General features: G+C 43.9%; 2 protein-coding genes across 2 annotated transcripts in view; one reads left to right on the top strand and one right to left on the bottom strand.

The window, feature by feature from the left end:
* The first annotated feature begins 1,411 nt into the window (after positions 1-1,411).
* LOC119450323 (uncharacterized) lies at positions 1,412-11,178 on the top strand. The gene has a single exon (XM_037713756.2). It carries the CDS (start codon positions 1,647-1,649, stop codon positions 2,277-2,279), a length of 633 nt encoding a protein of 210 aa, XP_037569684.1. The 5' UTR covers positions 1,412-1,646; the 3' UTR covers positions 2,280-11,178.
* Positions 11,179-11,728: 550 nt separating this feature from the next.
* Positions 11,729-26,110, bottom strand: part of LOC119450325 (uncharacterized) — a 38,872-nt gene continuing 24,490 nt past the window's right edge. Inside the window, exons 7-10 of the mRNA XM_049666478.1 lie at positions 20,442-20,613; positions 18,063-18,225; positions 14,708-14,892; positions 11,729-11,892 (exon numbers count right to left, since the gene is read on the bottom strand). Coding sequence (XP_049522435.1) covers positions 11,729-11,892; positions 14,708-14,892; positions 18,063-18,225; positions 20,442-20,613 — 684 coding nt within the window. The remainder of the gene's footprint in view (positions 11,893-14,707; positions 14,893-18,062; positions 18,226-20,441; positions 20,614-26,110) is intronic.

The raw sequence follows: 26,110 nt of genomic DNA on the forward strand, positions 1-26,110 counted from the left end.
CATCCGCAGAAACACACAAGTGCTTTTAGAGCAACTCGGGCTAAGAAAACTGCTACTTACACCGCTCTCATATATACCACCGATATACAACTTTAGGAAAACTCTTTCTACCTTCCCGCTCTCCTTGCTTTCTCTCTCTCTCTCTCTCTCGAAAAGTCCTCGCAAACATTGTAACAATTTCCCGTAGCTATAAGCTTAGATATCGCACTTGTCTCCTCTAGATTCTCTAAGCAGATGTAGTTTACATAACTACGCTATGAAAGGAAACAGTGAAACGCCAACCAAAAACGGAAACGTTTCAAAAAAAAAAAAAAAAAGAAAGCTTCAAGTACGGAAGCCGAAACGTCTTGAAGTTTTTTTAAACCTTTTCATTTTTTGTCAGCGTTTCACTGTTTATTTTCATTATGCCACCTCCGACCAGACCAATTATCGTCGAACCATCGATTTCTACGACGCTATGTTCGTGTCGCTGAAAATCCGGTGTCGGCGGCGTTGTTCGTTAGAGAAAATTATATTTATAGTCGGGTAAAACTTTAGAAGTAAGCGGCATTTGCCCGTCAAAGTCGGATGCACACGAGCTTCCACCAATGGGCGCGCACTTTAGACTGACGTGGCTAGACTGACTGACAGGCTAGACGGGGGAGTGTCTCTCTTGGCAGTGGCGCTCGTGTCTTGAAAGCATGGTTTCGCGGCACTGAAATATATCAATCTCGGCCATTAATGAACCAATTTGAAAAATTTCTTGCGCTAGAACGCTCCCTAGAGGGCACGTAACAACTTCTAACGTATAACCAAAATTTGGTATGTGGCCTGGTGAGGGGCCCTTTAAGATTGCTTCTTGTTAAACTATGTTTAGCTCATATTCACGGAAAATATTAATGAGAGCAAAATGAAGACGAGAACTGGTTTTAGAAACACGTTTGTATTGTCGGCGAGCTTCTAAAACATGTAAGAATATCTACTAACACGTATTTGATTGACTTGTGGATGAGAAAGCCAACTAAGTAATGAATGGTTCAATTAGGATAGGCTTGCTGGCCCCACTAATAATGGCTACCAATAAAATTTACATTAGTTTCATCCAATATAGCCTGGGTTCAATACGTATTAACTTGTTATCTGGACGGGTGCACGAGAACATTCTAGTACGATCTATTCTACACCAGACCACACATTTCGTTTAGTTGTGCTGAAGAATACGTAGCGTTCTCATTTTTCTTTTTCTTTCTTAGCATTCAATCGCAAATTCTTGTTGTGGCGTCGATCTGCGTGAAGTTTACATGCTCAGCCACTCGTTGTAACGGGAAAACGAAAGCAAAAATGCCCGTCTCGTTTGGCGAAGTTATTAAAGTAGTCTGGCCACCACACTTAACACAGAAGCCACTAGCCAAGTCTGAAGCCGGTCCAAAGTCGCTCCAATCGCTTTCTTTTTGCTTTCGCTGCTGAGTTCCTTTGACTGTTTGCCTGTGTTATCGTTTCTCAGCAGGGCGAAGGAATGTCCCAAATAAGGGGACGACGATGTGTGCAATGAGCAACGTCCGTCGAGGTCGAGTTAAGCTTGTTTATCGTGTGCCTTACTGGACAGCGTCGTGACAGCATTCAACAGCAAAGCTAATGCGGCTGGAAGCTCTTCTCAGACGACGACGATGAGTAAGCGGTCGGAACGACTGCCCGCAGAGCGGCCGACAGTCGAGGGCTCGGAACGACCCAGCCGATCGCCGGCTGACGGCGACTTGGACCCAGACGCTGACGAACTCGAGCGATTACGCTGCTCGAGCGTGCAAACGGAGCAAGTGATCGCCGAGCGAAACCGACGCAATGCCCGGCAGCCCAGCGCCGGTTACCCGGGGTTGGCGTTCGGCGGCTCCGTGTTCTCGTCGAGCACGCTGATGCGCTTCAGGTTGATTGCCAACGAGCTGCACAACATTACCAACGTGCAGCTTAAGCGTGCCGAGGGCGAGGTGTCGGCGCTGCGCAACCGCATCAACGCGCTCGGGGAGAACCTTGGCCGCGAGGAAAGTGAACTTCGCCAGGCAAGCCACGAGGTGTCACTCGCCAGGATGGAAAGTCAACAGGAGGGAGATGACGGCGAAGAGGACGGGGAGATGTCTCTGCTCGACACGCAGCTGATCGAGTCTAAACTCAGGTACGAGGCTGTTGCCCGGCAAATCGCGCTTCTCGACGCCGAGTTCGAACCGACCAAGGCAGCTTCGCCGTGTGGTGCCGAAAACGACTCAAGCTCAGTGGCGTCGACGTCTGACGCCGCCGCACCTGTTTGACTATTACTGTGTTTCAAACCTGCCACTGTCAATTGGGCGGAAATGTGAGCACGGTCTTCTTGTGGGTGGCAGTAGAGAGCTCTCGGCGCCACTAAGGTCAGTGAAGTCAGGTGAGGCTGTCGTGAAATTGTATGTGATCTGTAACGGAAGCTTGCACTAGTTAGTGTTTCGGTGGTTTGAAAGCAAGCAGGTCGGAAGTGGCCCAAAGTACCGTTGCTATCCACTTACAGGTGACTCAGTGTTTCATCTTGTGTACGTCTTCCGCAGCATCTTACCTGTTGTCAATTCCTAACCTTCGCTCAATCCTGGTGTGCCTTTTAATTGTGAAGTTCCTGTAGTGTCAATAGCGTTGTTGTTGACGGGCTCTCAGCAATTATTCTGTAATTGTTGGAAGACTGCTGCTGCAGAATGTCACTTGTGATGAGAATACAGTGAAGTAACTGAGGCATATGTACTTGGGCATACAGCCAATGTCAACGATGAAGCAAAACACTGTCATCACAAGAAATACAAGAAATGTATATATATATTCAGAAGCTTTATTATGAATGGCAGCAACTGCTGACATTCCAAAAATTGTGAAGCAATAATGCATTGCAGCTGGGGAGGCAGATTTATGTGCAATCTTTCGAGAAGGTAGTTAAGGGGCAAAGGAATTGTCCTGTCCAGTTAATGGTACATCACCTACTTGGTTATTTAAAAAAAATATATATATATATCAGCGTCATACCTTGGAAATTCAACCTGCAGATGTATTGTTAAACAGTACTGGGCACATTGCTGCAATGTTGAGCAGACCTGAAATGTTTTATATTTTTGGTAGAAAAGCTACCACATATCCAAGACTAATGTTTATACAAGTGCAGGATGTTGCCACCAATACCTCACTGATAGCGTCATGGTCTAGCATAAAGCATGAAAAATGTGTCACTGTTAGAAATGTTCTATATATTTATTATGTGAAAATATTTTAAATGGTATTTTTATCTTGGTGACTATTGCAACTGCACCGGAGCAAGCTAGGATGATTGCGAGGTGAAATCTGTGGTGGCATGTATTGAATTGTGAGAAGTCTCAGCCAGGGGTGTTCATCTGTGCTTGAAGGCACACCAATAGGTATGAGTCTCAAAGAATACTGTGCCCCTTTTGGCTGTTGCTTTATAACAGAGCCGTATTGTGTTTTCTCTGTGCTTTTAGTCACAGTTTCTGTGTGATAAGTGCACATGCAGATACTGCAAAACAAGCACCCAAACTCAGCCATCCGTTTGTGATAACGTCTAGCGCTTCCTCTTGCTATCTGTGGCACAAACACTTCAAAGCCTGTATTTAGAAAAGCTCTTTCTATCTAGTGCCTAAATTGAGTTGTGACATCTGTAGATTACAGTACTGCCTTAAGCCACATTAGCTTTGCCATGTGGGGACAAGTTTGACAAGTGTTCTACTGGAGAGAAATCTCCTTTGATAGGTTTGAAGATAATGTCCATTTTCGTGATGCATTCTTTTTTAGATATCCACTCTTACAGTTCTTTGCATGTCTGCTGACCGCAAGCAGCTGCGTTAAATCATGCCTTAAGTGCAGCTTTAGATGCCTGATTTCTGAGAAAACATCTTTTTAACCTGAGTACCTTTGAGGTGCACTCATCAGGGAGTAATGACCTGTACAGTGGCCTGCGTCCTTTCTTTATTTTTTTCAAACACTGTGATTAGGAAACTATGCTTACAGTTGCACTGTTCAGGCTGAAATTTGGCAACAAATGGCATTTTTTGGTCCACATCATTCAGTAAGACATTTTGCATCTTGAATGTGTAGTTCATCAGCAAATGAAAAAAATTAATGTTGTATGTGCACTTCATCATTGGAGAATAAAGCTGCTCCAGAGACGACTGAAAATGGCCATCTGCCTACAACTAAATGTTTTGGCAAACGAGGCAAACCTACCGGTCCCTTGAGCGGTGCAGACAGTAAAATGCAATTCTGTTGCAATATTTAGTGACAAAAAATATTGCTGAGAAATTCAGTAAACATAGCAGCAGTATGCATAAAATTTTCTTTTTAAATTGATAGAATAAAAACAGGAAACTGCAAATGCTTAGAATACCTTTCGTGGTGGTGAAAGTTATGACTTCTTGAACCATTAACGACTGAATACACCAGAACACTCCTTAGCTGATTATGTTTCCCAGTTTTACATCGTCATAACTACCATTGCAGTGCTGCCTACATGCATTGTGTTGCTGTTGTTCAGCAAGGAGCAGCTGTGTTACAAACTGGCACATGTTTTGCTAACAGTGAGTGTGGACTTGTTGTAGTCCTAAGCACTGCATGTAGATGTCTTGCTGTAGTTCATGAGGTCAGCTGTTTGATCCCTGGCCACATAAGTGGTCAAGATGCCAAAATGCAGGCAAGCCTGTGTAGGAGAGAATTCAGCCCATTTGGTGACTCTTTATAGTTTAAATTTTATCAGAGTCATTTAATAAGGCATCCACCGTGGGCATGCTGTGGCTTTGGCATATAAAATTCACTATTTTAAACACAATCACTAACGGGGCTTTTGCAAGCAGATGGAATGGTGCAACGAACTTCTTGGTGCTAGAAAAATATTTGACGACGAAAGAATAGGTGCTCGTGTTGTTAGTTATTTCTCTTGTTTTTATTTGGTGCTATTCTAAAGAGAAAAAATGAACCTAGTGTTGCTGAAATTGGTCTCATTTATATGGGAAAATCAAGGGAACAGGGTAGATTTTAGGTGATGGTCTTCTTGCTTTAATTGAATGCTTCAATCAAGTAAGCAGGAGATGCTTCAGTGACCCTTTGTGGCTGTACATTTTGACTATGGGCAGCAGGAGGCGAGTTTTGTCTGGCCTGTCATTTAAGGCAGCTTTGTAATATTCAAGTGTAAGTGTATTGCGTGTTTAATGTACACCGTAATGTGCCTAAATGATACTGTGCCTTGGGGAATATTGTTAATAGTACTGGGGGGGGGGGGGGGGTATTCTGTAAATGTCCACCTAGCAGACATGTCCATTTCGGTTGCCACTGAAGTGCTGATTGGCTGGGATGGGGTTCCAGGGAGAAGGAAACGGGCACCCACCGCCAGTTTTCTTGTTGCTGGCTCAGCTCTGGCCAATCAGCGGCAGCTGAAATGGAGAGTTCACTAGGTGGGGGACATTTTCATAATACTGCGCCCCGCTCCCCCCCTTCTCTGTTATGTTATACACATGCAACCCTGCTCAATGGAATTTGTCTGTAATGATGATGAATGTACCTACATATAGAGCTGCTTACAGAACTTTTTTGAACATGGAAGCTGCAAAAGATCTTTGACGCCATGCAGACACTGCATGAGGGGATTGACTGTATATCTGTACAACTTATGCATTGCACCACTCAATTCTAGATATGAATTTATGCCGTAAGTAAATCAATATTAAAGTTATCTATTGTAGTGACCTGGGGGTGGAGATGTACTTGCCACATTAATTCTGTGCTGTGCCAGGAAATCTGCGACTTCAATCTATATCTTGTACACAAAAGGCCTATATTGTGGTTTTTATTCTTCACATTAGTGAAAATTGGCTAAAAGAAACACACTGAAGAATAAATCCTTCATCAAATCCTTGCAGCAAATATTCATTTTTTTCTTGCATTCTGTGCAGAAATGCTTTGTCAAATATCAAATAAACTTGAGTAACAGCGATTGTACAAGATAGCAGTTATAAAGCAGGCTTATACCTAATAGCTCTATGGCCAGTTCACTGCATATGCTGTGCCTGTATGTGCCTCTGCAGGAGCTGAAGCCACCCAGCTCTCTTGTCATGGCCATGAACCAAGCCTAAACTATGTGCCTTAGCATTGGTTGAGCTGTCTGCAAATGAGGTCCACCAGTGATGTGCAGAAAGTTCACACACCACTGCAAATGTTTGTGGCAGCTACTGTTTGAAATAGTGCAACTCTTAACTGTATGTAATATTGCACTATCAGTCGCTATCACTGCCTCACATTTGAGGGGAAACTGATATTTTTATTTTCGTGACTTCTATGTTCTAAGAACTTCTGTGAGCACCTGCGTCATTTCCAAGAGACACAAGTTGGCCCACTGATTTCCTTGTTTATGTAACATTTCCCATTTACCTCGCAGAATTTGGGAAATTATGATCCTTCTAAGCTTTTGGAAGAAAATGATTGCAAGAACAACTTTGTGCTTTCATACAATGTGTAAAATTAGCACTGAAGTTTTTAAATTATGCTCATAGTTCTACTAAACTCATCTTTTGGGGCATGGAAATGGCTTTTCTTGTGTGTCATGTGTTGTGAAACTGTTTTTCCAGTCATGGTTTATGTACCAAAGACTGTGGCTTATATAAGTTGTAAGCATTGTAGGTTTATGAAGCTGCTACTTTATTTTAGTGCATTGACAGTGCAGTCTTGAGGACCTTACAGATTGCAATTTTTAATGACTTTATAGAGAAGCCTTTATATCTGTAGATCTTTAGAATAGCAGTTGCATTTCTGGTTAGGGCCACAGATATTAGTTCCTTTCTTAGTACTGCCATCTGCTCATGGTATTTTTCCTGGCAGGCAGCTATCAAATGGTTCTAAAATTGCAACTCAGCTTTTCAACTTTTGTGCTTTCTTGGTACTTGTATCATTACTGTGTCATGCAACAGTTGTTGTCTCAGTTTTGTATTCTCTTGTAAATTTCAGTGGTAGCTTGTGCTCAGTCTTTATATGTCAGTCTCACAGTAATGGTAAAGTTATGTCGGCTCTAACCACCACATTAAAGAGACACTAAAGGGAGATATGTCAAGATTGATTGCTACACTTTCAGAAATAGAAAACACGTTGGTTTTAGAAAGAACAGAGGTTTTGTAAGCCAAGAAACTGTGGAAGTGAACAACAAGTGGTAGGGCTAGCTTTAAATTAGTGAAGCAGCATTGTGTGACATAAGAAATCTTGGCTGCAATTAACAGCAAGGGAAATCATTAGATGGGAGATACTAGTTCTCATTGATGAGCTACTGGTATATATATATATATACTCACAGCTCCGGCATGGAAGTTCAACCACCGTGGAAATGATAATGGATGCTTGGCTTTTAGCATCCTTGCAGCATTGTGTATTAACTTTTATCAAGATAGTCTGGCAGTTATTATGACAGTTACTAGTCAGACCATTCCAAACTACCCATAGCAAATGTTCCTTTTGAAGACAGGGTTTTTGTTAGAGACTTCAGATAGATTTGAGGTTCATGGGAATTGAGTATCTAGCCGCTTTTGTCGTCAAATTAGACTATTTGAGGCCTTCTAGTGCATGTAGCACAAAAAGAAAAGTAATCAAAATGAAGCTTGGAACAAATAAGACGCACTGAGTTAGCGTGAGGTATGTGTGGAGCAGTTATAATGCGTAATTAGCGCAAAAGGGCCGAAGTAAAACCCGGATGTGCTCGTCCAAACTGCGCGTGCCTATAACAGGAACCAGAAGTGTAACTAAACGAAAAATATGGAAGATGGTACAGCCTAGCAATGTGGGCTGATCCCAAAGGTAGTGCAGTCTAAACATCAAACAACATGATACACTAATGTGCAAGTCGAATATAAACCGAATGTCTGATATATATATTCTTTAAAAGAAGCAAGGATGAAAAGGAAAAAAACAAGGTTGAAAAAACAACTTTTACGTCTTTCGATACTCGCAACATAATTTGCCAGAGGTGTACGACCCATGCTCTGAGGCGACAACAACAGTTTGCAAGTCAGTTCAGCTGGGAGCCAGTTTACATGAAAAAATTCAGATTGATCACAGTTTATGTTAACATCACCATGCCATTAATATAGGATAGGCTGTGTCATACAGCCACGTGTACATTAAGTATAGGTTGATTATATAGTAATCTGGTTTCGAAAGTGATTGTTCGTACCGCGGAACTACAACAGCATACATTGTTAGTGTGCTGAATACGGTTAGCTTGACCAAGAGGCACAAACTTCTGTTCAGCCGAGATAATAAATTTGAACGCATTGTTGAGACGAATGTTTTACAATACGGGTAGGAATATTTACCCTGAAAAATGATTACAGATCGAACAAAGAGAGAGAGAGGTTACCAGAATAGTGGAGTATCTGAAGTTTTTTAACTATCACAGGCACAGTTCTTTCTACCAACCAGCACGCTCCAAAGTAGTAGCCGTTAATATCCGGCTAAGCCAAATATGTGAAAAAATCGCATATCAACTTTCGATTCTAAACGAGAATATTCTATTTGTATTCGCAGTTAGCCAACCGCAAACATATCAGGTCACAACCACATTCATAGTCCTGTGTTTAAAGCCCTGTGCCAGCAGTGCGCAAAAAAAGACTCCCTGTTCTTGTTTCATACCTGACACGCAGGATGCTCTCTTTTCTTTCTCTTTAACGATGCTATTTATAGGAACAGGAACACACCATGAGAACCATGAAGGCAGCAATGGCAATCTGACATAGTGGTGCAAATGTTAATCAACAAGAGATTCGAAATTTGATGCAAAACTGTACCCCTGTCAGTAGGGCAGATTTAGGGTCACTTTAAGCGAAATTTAGCGTCATTTTTACTCGACGGTTACTCTCATTCGTAGTCAATCAGTCGGGAATTCATAGTGACAGTAACAAAACTTACTCCCCTATGGCAATGTTGGAAGCGCATGATATTACAAGACGTTGAATAAAACGAAAACGCAGCATTGTCCAAACGGAGCTCCTCCCTGCAGCAAACATGATTCCTTATCAACGAGCACAGAGATGGCGGCAAGTTTTATTTTGTGGGTGTGAAGCTCGCTTGTCGAATCTCAGTCGAGAAACTTTTAAGGAATTGCCACGTTTGTCTCAATTCCTGAACTGCGTTGTTTCTTTTAATAACATAGACAACTGAAATGCCGCTCGTTTCCTTTTTTCTTGCTCTCGTTTGCATGGAACATGTACGACATTTTACAAATAAGTATTGATGTGAGTGAGTTCACTAGCTCAGGATAACTTCTGAAGCGCATAAAAACATATTGGACAGTAATTAGGCTGTTAAGTTTCTTAGGACATTAGTGAACGTTCCTAGAATCATATTTTGCTCCTAAACGTGGGTGGCTCATGCAGCGGATATACATGTATATGGCGTTCTGCTGCCGAGGACGAGGACGCGGGCTCGATTCCCGTTTGTGGCGGCCGCATTTCGACGGGGGCACATTGCACAATGCAGTATATAATGCGTGTACTTAAATTCAGGTGCACCTCACAGAACCCCCAGGTGGCAAAAAGGCCCGTGTCGCTTTTGTGCTGTTGCCAAAAGTACGATGCACCCCCAGGTGGTCAAAATTAATCCGGAACTCTCCACTAACGGCACCAGTGCAACAGGATGTATGACCGCGTTACTGTCATTTGCCGGTCTTAACAAAATTATCACTGTATTTTCTCGACTCTAAACACTCCGCTAGTCAAGGCAACCTTCCATCTTCTTGAGCAAAAATGAAGTGTTAACGCTGTTTAATTCGCTTTGTATCTAAGCGCGCTTTCTCACTATGGTCATTATCATGTCGTGAACGCGAAAAAACAAAGTAAACCGTTAAAGGGACGCTAAATAGAAAATCAAGTTGAGCTGTATTAGTAAATTACTCTTCTACAATACCATAAAAACCACTCTCGCCTTAATAAGCCAGAAAAGTCGCAAAACCTAAAGACGGGTGGCGCCGCCGCCTTGCAATTCGCGCACCAGCTCACGGTGACGTCATACATTTTGACGGCCCCTGCTCCCTTACCCACTTTCCCATATAGGCCTGGAGCCATTATTTAAATGTACTATCTCTCTGCTCGGGCATAGTATTATTTTTTTTTATCGGTAAGATGGACTACATTGTATTCTAAAGGAGCCAAAGACTGAACTCCGAGAACACTTAAAGCGCCACAATAGCCCATATGCGAGGAAATTTACTTAAAAACAGATGACGTCGCGCTGACGTACCGGCATTGAACTATACCGGCATTGAACTATGGCCTTCATTTTCTGTTCTAGTAATCAACCTCTTAACCGCAAAATTAACGAAAATGGACTACTGAAAGAACACTTTATCAGCCTAAACTGATTTATTGTTTCCCTTTAGTGTCTCCTTAAATTAGAATAAGTGCGGTACTTTTACGCACGGGTTGGTTTTCGTCATTCGAACGGTGGTTGAACGATCGCGATGCTGGACTGCTCTGTGGTAGCAATAATTTTATGCAAAACTCTGTGCCGTCGTGTTGCCTGCTTTAGCTGTTTGACGCACGTTGTGCCGAGTTGTAACATCGATTGTTTGGACACGTTATCGAGCAGCAATTGTGTGCAATTCGCGTGAAGATGGCAAGACAAAAACGAAAGACCGGTATTGCGTAGCCTTAATTCTTACGTGTGTTAAGACCCTGAAGGATCGTCTCGCCACTTTCACTCGTGACGAATTGTTCCCGCTGGGTTGCGCGGAAAAAGCGTGTCGCACAGCACAAAGGGTGGCTTCGTGGCCGGGGGCTCTCGCACGAGTGCATTGTTATGTACTTCCTCGTGCCCTTTTTATTATAGTTTTCTTTCCTATTATGTGAACTGGTGACTGGAAACCATTTGGAATTGCCGTTTTGTTATACCTCGCGGATCACTCGTGCAAGAAATGTGGGAAGTGTGCAACAGCCGAAACGAACTCCGTGCCAAGCATGAAATTTTTTTCTCTTCCCAACTTCAGTTTTCTTTCTTTCTTTTTTTTATTACCCACATTTGTATTGTGCAATGCAGTGCAGGCCTGAGGGAGGAAAAAGAAAACGACGGCTGCCTGAACCGTGGAGTAGCAGCGAATGTAATTGTTATACCGTTTACAGTGTTTGAATATTTTGTATATATAAATTTTTGCATTAAACATGTGCGAAAGTGTGGCTTTTTTATGTTCATTATTCGTGCATTCACAGGACGTACAGACTGAGGCTACATTGTTTTGTTGTCTCTCCTGTGTGTGTGTACGTGTGTGTGTGTGGGGGGGGGGGGGGGGGGCTGTAAATATGTATGCCAAAAGCACAACCTGAATAATCCTACACTGGGTTGTATTTTTTAACACTGTAAAGTATTTAGATTAGTCATGGCCTCTTTGGCCAAACTTGGCCCTTGAGCCAGAAAAACCTACAAATCATTTAAGATGATGGAATATCATATAGCCTATAGGTCGTCTTTGTCCACGAGGTGCCATTGCGAATCGCTGACGATCAGTGATGATTTATTGTGGACTTGTATGAGGGGGACTACACACATTCGTGGTGCATGTATACTGATAGTTCGCGTTTAGAATGCCGCGACTTTGTGCGCGTGTGACCAGACAAGAACGTACCACAGATGGCATTCAATTTGTCCTTCGTCCATCACATTCACACGCACTAGGTCGTTGAGTCAACAATGCACGCCTCGCAGTCCTTTCCATTCACGAGACTTGCTGCTTTTCAGCCCTCTTCGTGGCCAGGTAATCCTGTATCTCGAGTCTCTTGTAGTGCTGGTTCCAGTTGGCGGACACGACGGCCAGGTACGCGCAGAAGTTTACCAGTATGGTGACGAGCGTGAACCAGGAGGCGTCGGACATGCCCAGCGCTTTGAGGTGAAGTCGATGAAAGCAACAGAAAAAAAGTCACTCGCTCACCAACATCATCGGCCTAAGACCATTGCTGGGCAAATTGCCACCTCCAAGAAATATCTCCTCCCCATCTTTCATTCTACCCCATCCCCCTCCCAAGTGTAGGGTAGCAAACCGGTTGTGCTAAACTGGTTAACCTCCCTGCCTTTCCTTCTCCACTCTTTCTTTCCTTCCTTCCCCTGTGTACTGCATGAGCTGAACCCACCCTTTTATGCCTGCAAACTTAATCCTTCCGTCTATAAGAAGTGGATTACAACCCATGAATTCAGTACGAGCTCCGCCCACAAAACTGCACTACGCCTGGGAGGTTATTCTGCAAGTGTCTATCTAGTGGACATGTCCATTTCGTTTGCTAGTGAAGTTCTGATTGGCTGGGCCGGGCTACACGTCAGAAGAAGACAGGCGCTCCCAGCTAATCAGCACTTCAGCAGCAGACGAAATGGACGTGTCCTCAAGGTGGATACTTACAGAATACTCTCCCAGCTCTCTGCGCCTCCGCGCTCCGAAACATAGTTCCCAAGAGACGCCGATAAGTAAGTTCGCCGCAGCGGTAACGTCACGGAAGTAAGCGAACGTAATTAGCCTGCGCATCTGTACAAATTCTGAGTTGTACAGCGGTGTATTTTCCAACCGCATTCTTAGCTTGTCACCGACAGTATAGACGATCATTGGTAACTTCCTGATGTTTTGAGAAGAGTACGATGGCGGAAATTGGAGGATAAATCTCACTCCATTCGGCGAATTTACGATGACATGTTGGGTTAATGTAAGAAACCAACTGGGCTTATCGGAGCGAAAAGGGGTGAAGTTTTAGACAAATCCGTACGGGTTATATGGGTGTAAATGTCGCTATAATTACTCACACCCTTACATCCTACTCGGGTGTAAAGGTGTGAGTTATAGACATATTTACACCCTTATTCACTTCTAAGGGTGTAAATTATTTTACAGTGCATATGCATAGGAATGCGAACAACACAAATTAAGCTATGGCCATTTGGCCGTCGAAGAGTTCGCGTCTATGAGTGCACCTCAGAAGTGCGCTTTGGGACACCATATTCAGAGCACGTGCCGTACGCACTTCTGTCTATGGGAACCAGCTGGTGGTTGTAAAAGTCTCGAAGAATATAATTGCTTCCTTCTTCCCTGTAGCAGGTGCCGCACACACAAGGTGAAAATGGTATTTCTGCCGTTTCGTGCCCCTCGGCACTATATGCGGTCTAAGTTGTGGAGGCAGAAGCGTCACGGCAGTGAGCTCGATAATTAGCAGCAATTAGGCCAAACATAATAGGTTTGTGCTTCTGCCGCGCCAGCTGATGGCCCCAGCTCCCACGTTAGTTAAAAGAAAGAAAGAAAAGAGCAATTACTGACCTCGTCTTTCTTTTGCCTTCTTCACTGTAAGTGCAATAGAGAGAGAGAGAGAGAGAGAGAGAAAAAACGAGCAGAATAATTATATATCCGAAACAAAGGGGTGGAGTTCGTCAGGAGCACTTTAAAAATTTCACAAAGAAATACACAACTTCACAGTGAAATATAGATGACGCACAATGTGTTAAGAAAAATCATTAACACGGCAAAAGTAATCGCACTCTCTCGCTTATCAATAGCAATAGCACAATCAGTATACAACTATATCTCTACAGTTTCTTCACTGCACATCATCGTATTCTTTCGTTGACTGATTATCTGGTGGCGGCTATTCATATACCATTATCGCATCTGCAGTGCTCTCACCGCTGCACATTGTCAGGATGGAAAACTTTCCTGTTGGGTCTTTTCGCACAGGGATACAACTATATAAACCTTTCTGTATTGTGTAGCGCTATCATGTAGCTATATATAAAAAAAGGAAAGGAAAAAAAATTCGGAGCACTGTATGCCAAAAATTAAACGGCGTTGCCCCAAGAAACTGGGCCAAGTATAAATATATGCAAAGAAGTAAATGCCCAATAATATGCCTGCAGTTCATCGCGGGCGAAGAAATCGCTTTTCGTATTCGCTTGACCATATTTTTCGTGGCGAATATATAGCAAAGCTAAACAATATAGCTCGATCCATGAAACATAAAAGGTCTCGTGAACATATCGAAACGGCTTACAATAGTATGGACGTCTTGGTCTAAATGATGACATGAATATATATATAAATATATATATATATATATATATATATATCCCCCGAAATAACCTATAGGTGTGGGGAAATTGCCTGGAAGGCTGGAGTATACTATAGTATATATCTAATCTGCGATGACAAAGCACGACGTGGCCTCACTGAAGCCATTTTGGTCAGCGTATTGTAAACGTCTAACTTGAGAACATTTTTAGGTGTTTCTGACCAACAGTGCATAAAATGCCGAAATGGCGAAATGGCACGTTACAGGTCGATTTTACCCGACGGCGCGAATGAACAAATGACGTCACTCGCACATAATGATCCCGTATGATCCCGTACGAAAGAAAAGCTAAGCGAGCGTCATATCATCCATAATTGTCGAATAATTCTACGCCAGAATTAACTTTGTTGCTACGGGCATGTTGCTTCCAACGCAGGTCACACTTGGAGTCTATAAGAGATGCTAACCATCTCTGTAATTCTCCGAAGTCGGTAATTATAGTACCGAGATGGGGAGGTCGTCTTTCGTTTGTGTTTAAGATGACGCTTTCGTCCGTCATCTGCGCTTCGGCGCGCTATGAAATCGCCCGTATCCCGGTCACACCGTAGACCTGTGTGCTTTGCAGCACACAGGTGCGTACGTCGCATGAGTCGTACCGTACAATTCGAGGTGCCCCATCTTGACGCCCATGACCGTGCACTCGTAGATGCCCGCGTCGCGTTCCTTGAGTGGCTTGAACAACACCTCCTGGCTCGCAGCGCTTAGGGACACCCGGCTCCACGTAGGGCGAAGCTTAGAACCGTTGTAGAACCACGTCACCGCCACGCCGGGACCCGACACGCTGCGTCAGCGCAAACGTGGGTGTTGAAGATAGAATGGTAGACATTTATTTTCGCTCCAGATCCGGAGTCGCATAATGGTGAAGCCCAGATCAGGTCTTATGTGCTGGACCAGAAGGCTCTACTATGTTCGTATAAGTTCTCAAGGAGACTGATCCATTCGCTCCAGGATTGGTGTTGAGATTGAGAGGGCAGAAAGCTCGTCCTGCAATATATAGAGTTTGAATGCGGGAGCACGCTCACAGCCAATAAGCTATGTGCTGGGATAGTCCTGGCAGTTTAACTCATTTTGAATACAGCCAGGCCGCGGGCACAACCAACACCTCCTAGAAAGCTTCTAGGAGGCGCTGGCACAGCTCGCGAGAGGCATGTATTATTACACACGCTGTCATTTTGCAGACGCTACACAGGTCCAGTCTACCCTGAAACAGCAAAGTTCGTTATTACTCCAAGTGGTTATTCACCGACTTGTATGTACCATGTTGCCTTTCCCTTTGATATTCTTCGTCTTCTTCGTCTGCTTCGTCTAGGCGCCCGCGCGCCTCGTTCAAACAACCAAATACCACACGCGTGTAGCAATATTTCATCTGTCGTCTTAGTGGTCGTTGCTTCACCATTATGGTCACCTAGCTGAAACGGTCTTGCTTGTAAGAAAAACGTATAAGTAGTAGCTAAGTAGCACAAAAAGACAATGACAGAATGTTTGTTTTCTTTTCTTTTTTGCGTCGCTGCCACTTATGATGATCAGTCACCAGCTCACCCAACTCTACTGGTCACATTATTGTTCTCGCAGTACTTCGTTCTTTTAATGATATGAATTTAAAAGAAGTGTTCGCACCTTTAGGCGTTTCATCACAGAATAAATAAGTGGTATCGAGGGAAAGCACAGAAAACACTGCACTAACAGTCATACAAATTTTCACAGGCGAATGAAAGTGAACGTCCGAGAATAGAACAGAAGAGAGACTGAGAATATGCACAGACACGCGCAGTTTCGCAGACGTACGGACCAACGCGACTATACTATATATAGTCTTAGTGTCCTTGACGATTACTTAATTTTACTGCAATTTGCAATAATCACTTACAACTTGTGCAGTGGAGAAGATTTGATACGATGGCCAGATCCATGTACACTCGTGCTAGCTTTCACCAAGGTTTCATTAACTGTGGACGCGCATGCGCGTCTTCCAAGAAAGCAATTCCCATGCATTAAAACGTAAAACGCAAAGGACAATTTTGCAGCTCAGATTATAGAATTGTTGAGAGATTAATTCGTCCAATTCATTCAAAGGCCACCCACCGCAATGACTCATTCGCTATATATGGCGTTCTGCGTGGCATGAGCATGAGGTTGCGGGTTCGAATCCCTGCCACGGCGGCAGCATTTCGATGGGGACAAAATGCAAAAACGCTCGCGCGCTTAGGTGTAGGTGCGCGTTAAAGAACCCCACGTCGTCGAAATTATTCCGGAGCCTCCCACTACGGCGTTTCTCATGGCCCGTGTGTGGGCTTCGGGACGTGTATAAACAGCCGCTAAATTGATTTGAATTTTCATTATAAGGAGGTGTCGGGAGGTGGTTCACTTCTCCGACGTGCGCACATAGGAAGCATTCACACGCACGCCTGTATACGCTTGAACGTGCGTGTGCATCAAGGCTCCCTAACGTGCACCGCCACGTTTCGCGCCTTCGGCATCGCTCTTGCGGGCGTAGCAGAACAGAAAGAAAAGGAAGTTGAAACGCGCAGCTTGCGCTGACGTCACTGTGACAAGTGGGGCGCAGCGTTGCATGCTTTCAGGCGGCGTTCCAAAAGAGTCGTTCACCGGCGCGCTTTTGTCTGTCCGGCGCCTACGTCCTGCAAGGCGCGCTGTTGGCGCGTGAAAGACAAAAGAACTAAGACAAGCGAAACCAGCGCTTCATCAGCAGGCACAAAGAAACACTGACGAGGAACGAAGTGCGCAGGCTCGCTGCTTTAATATATTACTTAATTGGCCTTATACCTTCCTTGCCATCCTGACGCAGACACTTATGTTTACGCAGATGACATTCTGTCTCTCTACGAGACATTGCAATATATACCTGATATCCCTAGAACACTGGCTATAAGAGGTATTCACCTTTTTCTCATCGTTAACGAGATTGTCGCTCTGGTCCTTCCGTTAAAGAGTCCACTGTATAAACGAGGCTAAACGCTAGTGCCGTCCAGCATTACATGTCTACTTGCACAGGTGTGGCTTGGCGGTATCTCCTTTATATATATATATATATATATATATATATATATACAGTGAAGTAGACGCACGTATGAAGCGGTTTATTGACGTTCCGGCCGGCGTCCGGCCTTCATCATTGTTTCTGATGAAGGCCGGACCCCGGCCGAAACATCAATAAACCGCTTCATACGTGCGTCTACTTCAATGTGAATATTTACCCGGATCAAGAATCGCTTTTTTCTGGTATATATATATATATATATATATATATATATATATATATATATATATATATACATTGCAGTGAACCGGAAATAATTGACCACTTTCTGCTCGCTTGCCGACGATTTCCCTCACGAAGATTTCTCGAGGTCCCTATGGACAAACTGGGCCTCGGCATGACTGTTTTCGTCACGCTTTCCTTTGGAGCGTCCGCACTGAGGTGTAAATTCAAGGGAATGTTTGCAATGCGATGCAAGGTTTTATTCAAGTCTCGACATCACCTGCTTTTATAAAGAAAACTAAATTTGTTGTTATTATTTTTATAACATTTCTTATTCAATACAATATGATGACTGTTTCACTATGAGTACCATGTAATAACATGTCTTTCCCTAATAAAACAGTTTTTATTTTCTGAAATTGCTTTATCATTTTGTGCAAACCGCCCAATTCCTGACCGATCACCCACGTTGGGTATGTGCCACTTGTGCAGAGGAAACAACAAGTTGTTTAAACAGTATTGTTTTTAAAACAACTTTTCTAAACAGTAATTCGCACCGCCGACAACGGAGACCCAGCAATATCCTTCATACAGATGCGCAATATTGCTGCCATCGCGAGTGCTTGCACGGTTTTCTGAAGGGCACGCGAACACGTACGCGAATGGTAAGCACGTTTCGTGCTTATTTTGCACGGAACGCAATGCGCACGAAACGGTATATATACTGTGCCTACCCAGGACAGATGAGCTTGATGTTCGTTCCCGGCCGCTCAACTCTCTTGAACTCGGCGACATCCAGTTCGGCAGTCTCCTCGTCTTCGGCCTTCTCAATGCTCATCTGACCGAAGAAAGACTTGTTGGTCGGTGACATTGTGTGCTTCGCCTGGAATTCTTCGTCTGAAACCATTAAAAAAAAACTAAATGCAGTAGGCTCCCGCTGATTTCAACCCGGTTAATTCGACTTTCGGCTTAAATCGAACGCAGTGGAAAGTCCCGGCAAGGATCCATACATTGATTTGGAAGGAAACTCGTTTAGTTCGAACACGACAGCATGTCGTTTCGGTTCATTCGACCCTAACCGGCGCGCTCTCACGCACTCGGGGATTACTAACAGCTTTAAAGCACAAGAAATTAAACAGACGGCACTTCTGTCTCGCTAGGCAAAGTCAGTGACGGCACGAACTTGTACCGCAGTGATGATGACAACATTCTTTGTGCCCTCGGCGACGTTCTTTTTATTTAGGATTTTGTCATGTAGAGTTATTGTAATACGACGACATGTAGAGTTATTGTAATACTGTATTGACGTAGCCTATCAACGATGACACACTAAGAAATAAAAAAAATACATATTTCGTCCATTTTGTCGCTGTTGGTTAATTCGAGTTTCGGATAATTCGACCAAGTCTTGCGACACCGCAAGGATCGAATTAACGGTAGTCCACTGCACAGGTGTGTAATAACACTTTTCTATGCCAAAGGGAAAATATAACGGGGTAAGAGAAATACAACCATGGCTTCTGCGCAAGTCTGCCTTGCTTATAGCTCGGGGTTACAGAAATTCGAAACTCGAACGTTTGCCTAATTTATAGGCGTAGACAACTAGTTTCCATGGATAGACCGAGGGTTGCTCTATCGTTTTGTCAGTGACTGAGCACTGGTTTGTGACAATGCTCTTGGTCGTGAAAGTATATCCGCTATTCCGAAACGTTCGCTGTTGCACTGAGGTGATGTATCTGTAGTTCGTTATTTCTCTCAGGTTTTCAGGTAAAACTGCACGGTACGAGCCGTCGAGATTTTTCTTTTTCCTGGTCTATTCGCACTTAAACGTCGTGGTCATACTTAGACTAATGGCTACGAGCCCTTCTGAGACAAACGTGCTGGCTAGGCGACAAGTCTGCTTGCGATAAAGTCATTTTCTCACAAAAGTATATTTGCGTGTGCAATTTGACTATTTTTAATGAAGAAGTGTTCTGCTTTGGTATGTTTTAAGGGTGACGCTATACCTAGAACGGAACGAAAGAAAGACAAAGTACGACGGACAAAGCGCTGACTTTCAGTTGACAGATTTTATTAGGTAAACGTTTGTATATATCACATGCTAAGCGCACGGGTCACTATAACAGGAAGCATAAGAGCAAGAAGAAGAAAAAGAACAAACATGATTAGTATGGAGTGCACTGCGATCGTGGCGAAGCGAAAAAACAAACAAACAACCGCACTGTTTTGTTGTCATCAATGATGTAAAATACGTTGTAGCTAATTCACAGTACAAAAGGTTCATCGACGGCTGGCTCACACATTTAGAGTGATCTTTCTTTGTAAGCTTTCTATATAAGAAAAAAAAATCTGTCTATATATGTGAGTCAGCCGTCGATAAACCTTTTGAACTGTGAATAAGCTATTTTAGATCTTCGATGACGACGAAAATGTTTTTTGTTTTGTTTTTGTTTCCTCGTTTCGCGGCTATCGCAGTACATGCTTTACCAATTATATTTGTTCATGTTCATTTCTTTCTTCTTTCTTTCTTGCTTTCTTCCTTCCTGTTATAGTGACTCGTGTGGTTAGCCTGTGGCATATAAACGTTTACCTAATAAAATCTGTCAGGTGAAAGTCAGCGCTTTGTCCGTCATAATGTGTCTTTCTTTCGTTCCATATCAGTTATAGCGTTACCCTTAAAACATGAACTAGTACCAACTCGCCCCGTTTACCATTCAGTCTTCTTAATGACTCCCTATATGCTTTTTTTTTTCTTTCGCGTGTCTCTTTTCTCATTTTTTCCGATTTCTTTAAGTGCAGAGGAAGTGAGCTTTTCCATCGTTTGACGCTTGCCCTTTAAATGGAATTTCCTGCAAGCCGTTTTAATAGCGGTAACCTATATATGTATAAAGTTGCAACAGGGAAGCCTATTTTTCCTGAAACCGTGTGCGCAGCTATATCACTACTGCCATAGCTAAACACACCAGCCTCTGAAAAAACATGTAAAGACTTTTAAATGGCACAAAATATTTAGCTGTTACAACGTTAACCATTTGTCGAGCTTCCTTTTACGCTATCAGCCTCTCGGCAATACGGCGAAAGGGATATATAAAGTCCAAAGAAATTCGACCCACCGCATGGCTCCTGGCAATATTCGGTTTGAACGAAGTCCGGAAACGCGAACAGCGCCCGCGACATCGCGTATCGGCGCAGCAGCGCAGACCTACAGCTTGGCCCCATCATCGGCACGGTGATGTTCAGCGGAACCTGTGGACAACGAATCAAGCATAAGATTTTCGCTTCAGACTGAGGATATGCAAATTACGTGACAACTCAGCCCATACTTGATGTATAAGACCTTTAAAGAGTTCACTTTATCAGAAAGATCGGACACTCCTATATACAATGACAGCTTTCGCACGAAAGCATATCGTTAGTATCGTATGTGTAAATAGCGATGGCACCTGTTCTTGAAAACTGAGTTTGTGCAGCGCAAAGAGCCAGGATGTAAACGACTTAAACGGGCGCTGTCTTCCTAGTATTTTATTTCGGAATCGTCAAACTAACATTTATACTAGCAGATATGTTATAAAAGAAAAGACACCAGAGCTGGTGACTCAGAATCTAGCTGCCTCGCTTTATCACTAACATTTACGGGAGCGCTGACGCAGCGATCACCAGCTTTCCTAATGTGGGTTGCTTCAGCTACGTCTCTTTCTGTTTTCGTTGTTGCATGTCCGAGTTTGAAAGGTAGTCTTATACAAGTGCGGTGTGCAGCCGCATCGGTGCACCTGCACCCTTTGTGTTCCTTTATGTCTTGTCTATTTGCTCTGCACCAACTCAGTTTTGAGGATCGATGTGCGAATTATATATAGCCCGTGAACGAATTCTTTTGATGACAACTGTGGGATTCTGGCACAGGATCCGCATGTGTACTTGTTTCTGTGGACATGTTCGGAACGCCTTACATAGATCTGCTGGTCCCCGACATGATCGAACTGCTGACTTCAATGCATATGAGTTCAACGGACTGTCATTGCTCAACCCATATGAAGTTTGTACGTGATGTGGGGTTGCACCGATTTATATACAGAGCTCAGCAATTAAAATCGTGACATTATTTCACGAAGCGAGAGCCAGCTTGTATTAAGATTTCTACAAAACGACAACGCAGGATAATGCAGACGGTATTGTTGGGTGTCGCTTTGCCGTTTCACTCAAGGAGATGTTAGCTTTAGCAAGTACATATTGTAGTGAATCAGATATCAGACGCATTACATACTAGAGGTTGCCTTGTTGCTCAGAAAGATTAACTGTCTTCATAACACCGAAAAATAATATATTAAATGTACTTCTCGCGGTGTAACGTATAGTTATGACAGTGAATATTCTCACCCTGACACGCAAATGCGCATGTATGCACTATGTCTGCGTTCAGAGGCTCTCGCGCCGTATGCCTTTCAATTTTGGACAACGCAAAAAGCTACGCCATCATCAAGTTCCAGTCAATGTTTTAAAGCACGACGACTGCGTTATCACTGGGCACTATACGGTGTGCTTTGTGTATTTCGAAAAAAGGCAGTCAGCTGCGCTCTTTTCGGAGCGCAGCTGACTGCGAAACTTTGCGCTGCGAAACTTTGCGCTGACAGCGAAACTTTGTGCGAAACTGGGCCGGTGACCTCGACGTTCTCTCTAGCTGTGAATTGGTTAGAAGTGTGTAGCCTAAACTTTTTAAAGGAGAGGTTTCTTTCTTCGATTGCACAAGTTCCCCCCTCTTTCAATTCCTACATCAGCATCAATATCGTCGTCGTCTTCACCATCATTACACCATTCCTTTCCTCCCCCTCACGTCCCTCTTACCACCACAACGAGATGATTCAAGCTCCTTCTCAAGATTTCGTACATAGTAGACCTCTCTAAGAGAGAGATGTGACTCTACAAGTGCCGAGCGCGGTACGTACGTGTATCAACTCGTCTCAACAGTGCCCTCGCCCTCATTCGCCAGGCACAAGCTAACTCAGTACTCACCCCCTCGCGCATGTACCTCCATAGTGTCTTTCACACAGAGGACTGCCCGCCCTCCGACATTGTTGGGACCACCCAAACATCCCGCATGTTTCTGGGGCCGCTATCCCACACCAACTCCCTTCTCACTGAACTCGCCCCCAACCCCACTGCCGAGTAGCTGACACAACCAACCGGTCTACAACGGCATAGGCGGAAAGTTTTCATTTTTCCGGGGGGCCCGACCAGCTTTCCGAAACCTACCCATATATATATATATATATATATATATATTCTCTGCTAGCCATTTTCTATTTCTAGCTTTATGGCGACAGAAATTATATCGACACTTCAGGTAAATTGTCGCGGTTGTCGTCGCCGTGATGTTCCGCATTAAATTCAAAAGCCATATACATAAGCGACCCACACCCTGTGGGTGCGGGAAAAAGCACGTAACAGTGAGCCGAAGAGGATGGCGGCTTGATGGGCATTATTTCCCACGCGCTCAATATTCGGGTTAGTTGTAGGTCACGTAATCAAACGCGAATGGGAAGGAGAAAACGCGTCTTCTCCTCAAGCCCTGCCGTAGCTGTGAATGACTGTGCGCGGCTGACGCTTATGGGGCCCGCGTGCCATATGTAATTGTTGGTAATCATAGGTGGGCGCAATGACAAAGGGCGACCAGGGATGGCTCCTAACTTCATGCGTGCTGTCTTCCTTGCCGGGCTGTCTTTCTGCACCCCTAGCGTTGCAGAGTTAAGAGACAGAGGTCATCGCAGATCACTCACAGAGGCCGTCAGTAGTGGACATAAAAATAGGCAGATAATGATGATGAATATAACTTTCAGAGTTGCGGTGAATCGCGCGGCTGTACGAACCGTTCGCCTCCGCTGCCGGCGTTCTTCACAATGCTTGCGTTGTGAAAGCGAGTGCTCGAGGTCATCCAGTGAGGTATTTACAGGTTTACACGGTCCGTGCTTACTATGTCCACTATGTTCAATATGCTTACTATTAATTTTAGGTGAATGTTTACTACAATTTATATGGCCACTATAACTAACGTATAGACTCGTGTAAGGGCCACACTTTTCTGTCGCGATTTTGACGAGCTTTTCATGGGACCGGGCCTTTTGACCTCATTTTTCCAACTACGAGTATGAAATCCGCCCTATACGTCCGCGATCGCTTCCTCTTGACATCCAGTAGTGACGCGCGAAAGTACGCTGCGCGCGCGACAATTCGCTGTTGAGCCCGATCAGAATCAGCGCACGGAACGCGATTGCTTCTCGGTTGGATGTCTTTTTTTTTTTAATATTGGCTGTCAAGTTATGGGTGCGGCCCTTAGACGGGTGCGATCCTTACACGGATTTACACGGTAAGAATCTTCCTTCGTGTAATTGTCTTCTACTTCGCTATCACTAATACTGCTTCGCCTTCCCGGTCCAAACTGCACTCTTTTTTATTTTTTTCGTACTTTGAGTCCGAGTATAAGCGCTGCTGCGAATGACTTCTAGATTTCTATTTATTCTGATTTTGAGTGAATCCGGCTTGGCATCATTCCGGTTACTGAGTGAATTCTATATACAAGGTGTTTCAGTGAACAGTTTCCAAAAATTTTAAAGGTGGCCTGTGGCAGATAGTACAATTCTAGTTCATGAGCTCGTCTACTCGAAGAGGCGGGCATTACATGAACAAAAAATTGAAATGCATAATCGACTAATTAACAAAATTAACCAATTAAGTTTTTTAGTTAATTACCTTATGGCCCATGTTGCAATTTACAAATTCTAATCGTGGAGTGCGGATCCTCTTTGAACTAAATCTCAGGCTGACACCAGTGTCGAGATATTAATTCTCTAACTTTGCGGAGAAATACATTGGCGTGTCAGTCACTTTCTCAACAAAACGTCGTTTTATGCATCACAGCAAAAAAAAAAAGTATGAAAATATCAAATGATGGGATTTTACGTGCCAAGACCACGATCTGATTATGAGGCACGCCGTAGTGGAGGACTCTGGAATAATTGAGACCACCTAAGGTTCTTTAACGTGCACCTAAATTTATAAGTATACGGTACGTGTTCTAGCATTTCGCCCCATCGAAATGCAGCCGCCGTGGCCCTTGTTTGATCCCGCGACCTCATGCTTAGCAGTCCAACACCTTAGCCACTAAACAACCACGTCGCGGGTAAGCGCAAAAGTAACTGGAACGCCAATGCATTTCTCCGCAATGTTCGGGAAATAATATCTCGAAACTGGTGCCATCCTGAGAATTAGTTCCTGGTGCATCCGCCTTGCGAATTCCACGGCTAGAATTTGTAAATTGCTACACGGGCCATAAGCTATTATGTTAAAAACCTAATTGGTGATATTTTTATTTAGTCGATTATGTATTTCAATTTTTTGTCCAAGTAATGTCCACCTCTTCGAGTAGATCAACTTATGAACTAGAATTGTGCTATCTGCCACAGGCAACCTTTAAAAAAAATTTTTGAAAGTGTTTGCTGAAACACCCCGTATTTATGGCCTCTGCATGCAATATGCGATGTTTCCATCCCTAATGCGTAAATGTTGTAAATAATTAGAAGAGCTTTCTTTCTTTTATTTTGTCGCCAGTCGTTAGCATTGCCTACTGGAAAGATAATCAATATTGAGACACATATCACTCGCGTGCTTTTCACACTCTAATTGATAGAAGACTCTGCCGAAGGGGTCACTGAAGTCTGCAGGCTTCTTTTTCAGGGTCAAAAAAGCACGCAAAGTAATTTGAAGTGAGGTGAACATACATCAACATATTCATTCTCTAGGTACAGGCTATCCATTTAGTTGACTTCCTCCTTCTCTTTAAAGAACATAATAAACATTATCCTTTGTATATATTTAAAGATATTACATGTGTCTTTGCGTAGTGTTCTCAGTGGAAATTAAAAAAAAAATGTTAAAGTGAGGAAACACTAATGAGGTAGCCGCCGCTGGTGCTTCTAATGCGCTTGTCCTCCTATTGTCAGGATTAAAGCGAAAGTATAAATTAAAAGCCGTGCACGTCCGCGCCAACAATGGTGCCGTAAGCTTTTAGCCACAACAAGAGTGAAAATGTGGAGGCAACGCAAGAGAACCCGCAAATTATGTGGGTAACAGAACTCCGGTAATGACATTTTAGGGACGGGGGGGGGGGGGGGGGGGCTCAGCCCCGCGGGAAAATTCCGGAGGGGGCTCGAGCCCCCCCCCCCCCCCCCCCCCCCCGCGTAGTCGGCGCCTATGTACAACGGTATACCTAGTCAGCGCTGCACTGGAGTACGCCGTCAGCGAAACCCTGGACGTCCTGGACTGAGGGTTTCGATTGCGTTAGCCCTCCCGTACTGATGAATTGATCACACAAACGCTTGGTGAAGAGTTTGTGCCCTTATCAACACCCATTAATAAAAAAATGTCACAGTTTCGCCCTAAGGGCGAAGCTATGAATGCGATAGCAACACAGCAATGTCATACGAAGTAAGGCGAGCGGCTTTGGTAGCAATATGAATTGTAGTAAACATGAGCTGATTAAGTAAGCAGGTGTGCTGCGGCGTAAGTAGACAGACATGAAGAGAGACTCGATGACCACGAGAAGGCGCGTGTGAAACGGTGGTGTTGATGTGAAGCGCTTCCCGTGGGCAGCCCGCGTGCGAAGGGACACACCTGTAGCGCTGCACTGCCGATCCGGGCAGCATTACATGTGTAGCGTGCGTTGGAAAATGTGGCCCGACTATTACTAACTGAATGAACAAGCGTGGTGTAAGCGCGCACAAACAAACATGAA

Source organism: Dermacentor silvarum, chromosome 4, assembly GCF_013339745.2.
Source record: "Dermacentor silvarum isolate Dsil-2018 chromosome 4, BIME_Dsil_1.4, whole genome shotgun sequence".
Taxonomy (NCBI): domain Eukaryota; kingdom Metazoa; phylum Arthropoda; class Arachnida; order Ixodida; family Ixodidae; genus Dermacentor; species Dermacentor silvarum.

What these genes read in the sequence shown, in the direction of transcription:
- LOC119450323 (XM_037713756.2), top strand. Translation starts at nt 1,647, where the DNA reads ATGAGTAAGCGGTCGGAACGACTGCCCGCAGAGCGGCCGACAGTCGAG.